The sequence below is a fragment of the Otolemur garnettii genome, unplaced genomic scaffold (assembly GCF_000181295.1).
Source record: "Otolemur garnettii isolate 467f Iridium unplaced genomic scaffold, OtoGar3 scaffold00012, whole genome shotgun sequence".
Lineage (NCBI taxonomy): Eukaryota > Metazoa > Chordata > Mammalia > Primates > Galagidae > Otolemur > Otolemur garnettii.
Genome location: NW_003852407.1, coordinates 26,551,851 through 26,555,334, shown reverse-complemented (window position 1 = coordinate 26,555,334; position 3,484 = coordinate 26,551,851). Strand labels below are relative to the sequence as shown.

Genomic DNA, 3,484 nt, shown 5'->3' with positions numbered 1-3,484 from the left:
AGATGGTGGCTGTGTGGGTGCTGGCCTTTTTAGCGAATGGGCCGATGATTCTAGTTACAGAGTCTTGGAAGGATGGGAGTAATACATGTGAACCTGGATTTTTTTCACATTGGTATGTGCTGGCCTTCACATCTTTCTTGGAATTCCTGATCCCAGTCATCTTAGTTACTTACTTCAACTTGAATATTTACTGGAGCCTATGGAAGCGTTCTAATCTCATCAGGTGCCAGAGCCATTCTACACCTCCCTGCGTCTCCTCCAGCAACTGTGGACACTCAGTCAGATGTGGACTCTTTCCAAGGACATCTCTTCCAAAGGAAGCAGCTGCATCCTTTCGTTCCGAGAGACAGAGAAGAAAGAGCAGTGTCTTGTCTTCCTTGAAACCCCGGAAGAATAGCAGTATAATTGCTTCCAAAACGAGGTCCTTCTCCCAGTCAGATTCTGTAGCTCCTCACCAAAGGGAACATCTTGAACTTCTCAGAGCCAGGAAATTAGCCAAGTCTCTGGCCATTCTCTTAGGTATTTTTGCCATTTGCTGGGCTCCATATTCTCTGTTCACAATTGTTCTTTCAGTTTACCCCCCAGAGGAACGTCCTAAATCACAGTGGTATGAAATTGCCTTTTGGCTTCAGTGGTTCAATTCCTTTGTCAATCCTTTTTTGTATCCATTGTGTCACAAGCGTTTTCAGAGAGCTTTCTTGAAAATATTTCGCATGAGAAAGCAACCCACACCATCACACAATCAGTCATTATCTTCTTAAAGATAATCTTCTCACTTCCGTAAATTTTACTTTCGATCTCACCTAAAATGAATTAGAATTGGACTTCATCTTTCCCTTTCCACTCTCCCAAAAAAGACCATACAATTGTATCACTTGAAAATTAAAAAAAAAAAAACGAAACACCTGAACCCAGAAGTCAAATTATTCCAGTGAATACTAACAGTATAATTATGAATTGATAATAGTTTTGCAAACTCATAGCCGCAAAAGTACCCTATTTTTCTTAGTCATCACCTCTTCCTTGCTTTTTAGATCTTGATATAATGTCAATTGCAAAACTCCAAGGTTTTCGTTTTGCTACTGTCTTAAGTGTATTTCCCTTTTTAAATATTATAGTGATAGAAACTTACCCAGTTTGAAAATTGTTGCCTAAAGTATGCAGCAGAAAAAAGAGCCTCTTTGCTGAGGTTGGACAACTCTGCTGTGAGAAGTGGGCAGGTGAGTTGGAGTTGGAGTTGGCAAGGACAGGGAGGGAACGTGTCCAGGAGAGCTCGTATTTCCAGACTTGGTATTCCTCATCCCAAGAAGTAAGAAAGTGTGGTGTGGTAGAGGAAAGAGCCTGAGACAGCAGCTCTCAAAAGCCCTCCGGGAAGTTATCTGGGAGGCCCAGGCAATCACAGGATTAGAGGGCCAGGGACAGGTAGTGGTCAGCCATGGTTGACAGTACGGCTAGTGCCTTTCCTTCCTGCCCTCTTCTTCCAACTTCTACAGCTGCTAAATTGCTGGAAATTATCTTTGTGAAAAAATATGGGAGAAAGAGGAAGGCTAAGAGGTGGTGAAAGGCCTAATTGGTTAAATTAGATAAATGTAGGAAACAGTCACTGAACTAGATGATGTCAGTAGTTATTAACAGGACATTGCTGTGTTTTATATCTTTAACACATTTCCCCATTATTTTATAGCGTGGTGTGTAGAGTTATTCCTTTATTGTGTATTTAGCATAGATCATACTTTGCTGGTGATTCCCATTTTATTAATTTGGTGATGTTTTGTCCACTTCTTTCTTTCTTTCTTTTTTTTTTTTTTTGAGACAGAGCCTCAAGCTATCCCCCTGGGTAGAGTGCTGTGGCATCACAGCTCACAGCAACCTCCAACTCCTGGGCTCAAGCGAGTCTCCTGCCTCCGCCTCCCAAGTAGCTGGGACCACAGGCGCCCACCACAACGTCCAGCTATTTTTTTTGGTTGCAGCTGTCGTTGTTTTGGGGGGCCGGGCTGGGGATTCGAACCCGCCACCTTAGGTGTATGTGGCTGGCACCTTAGCCACTTGAGCCACAGGCGCTGAGCCACTTATTTCATTTTTAATTATTGCCTTTTTTTTCAGTGTTTTCTGTTTGCCTTTGTCATAAAATTTCATTTTTCTCATAGTTAATTTCATCTCTCCTATAACGTTTATCAGTGTTTCTTTTATACCATCTCAGAACTCTTCTATAGTTTAGTCATTTTCATTTTCTCAGAAACTTTTAAAACTTTTTTTTTTTTTGAGACAGGGTCTCACTATGGCGCCCTTAGTAGAGTGCTGTGGCATCCCAGCTTATAGCAACCTCAAACTCTTGGGCCTAAGTGATTCTCTTGCCTCAGCCTCCCAAGTAGCTGGGACTACAGGCACTCACCACAATGCCCAGCTATTTTTTGTTGCAATTGTCTTTGTTGTTTAGTTGGCCCAGGCTGGGTTCGAACCTGCCAGCCTCCGTGTAGGTGGCTGGTGCCATAACCCCTATGCCAAAACTTTTAAAACTGTTGATTAATTTTGACCACTAAAGTATAAAAATCTTTTAGTGAATGTTTAGAAATGTGCACAACTTTATAGATACTTGTGCCTTACCTTAAATTTCAGAGATACATGTTTAATACTTAATAGTAATTTGAAGAATTCAAGAAATAAACTTCATATATGCACACATTTTTATGAAGTTTCTACTTCTTAGTTGTTGGTTTTAACATTTTTTTTTTTTCTTGAGGCAGTCTCACTATGTCACTCTTGGTAGAGTGCTGTGGTGCCAAAGTTCACAGCAACCTCAAACTCTTGGGCTTATGCAATTCTCTTGCCTCAGCCTCCCAAGTAGCTGGGACTATAGGTACCTGCCACAATGCCAGGCTGTTTTTTGGTGCAGTTATCATTGTTATTTAGCAGGGCCTGGCTGGGTTCAAACCCACCAGTCTCGCAGCATATGGCTGGTGCCCTAACCACTGAGCAACGGGTGCCAAGCCTGGTAGCCTAGTTTTAATATTTTTGAATTAATACTTGTAGATTTCATCTGATCATTGAGGCTTGAATGTTCATTGAGTATGGTGGTCCCATGAAAACTTTTCCCAGTTGAACCTTTGGGGAAATATGCCTAAATATTTACTTAAACTTTCTAAAGTATGTGTACAATATAATATGCATAGTATTTCATTTAATCTAAGTGCTGTCAATGTGAGACTTACTATTATTTTACTTACCACTGTAAAAGACAAAATGCTGTGAATAGCCTGTGATAATGTACTTGACAGTAAGTAAGTCCTATTCAGATTTCAGAGTCATTGGGAAGTGAGCAATGTGTCTTAGAAGTGATGAAGAATGACATACGTGTAATAAATGGACTGGACAAAGTGATCCTCGATGAAATGAATTCAAAAAATGCTTCCGACAGTACATGGATGTATTCATTAAACAAATGTTTATCAAGAGTTTGTCGGCTCGGCGCCTATAGCTCAACCGG

The 3,484-nt window shown here is 40.9% G+C and overlaps 1 protein-coding gene across 2 annotated transcripts in view; it reads left to right on the top strand.

The window, feature by feature from the left end:
* The window catches only part of HRH4 (histamine receptor H4), a 13,897-nt gene extending 13,136 nt beyond the window's left edge, over nucleotides 1–761 (top strand). The window contains exon 2 of one of the 2 annotated variants that reach the window (XM_003784778.1): nucleotides 55–761. In XM_003784778.1, the coding sequence (XP_003784826.1) occupies nucleotides 55–761 (707 nt within the window). Of the gene's footprint in view, nucleotides 1–2 lie in introns of both variants that reach the window. The other variant, XM_023510263.1, reaches the window with a different exon arrangement.
* Nucleotides 762–3,484: the final 2,723 nt, after the last annotated feature.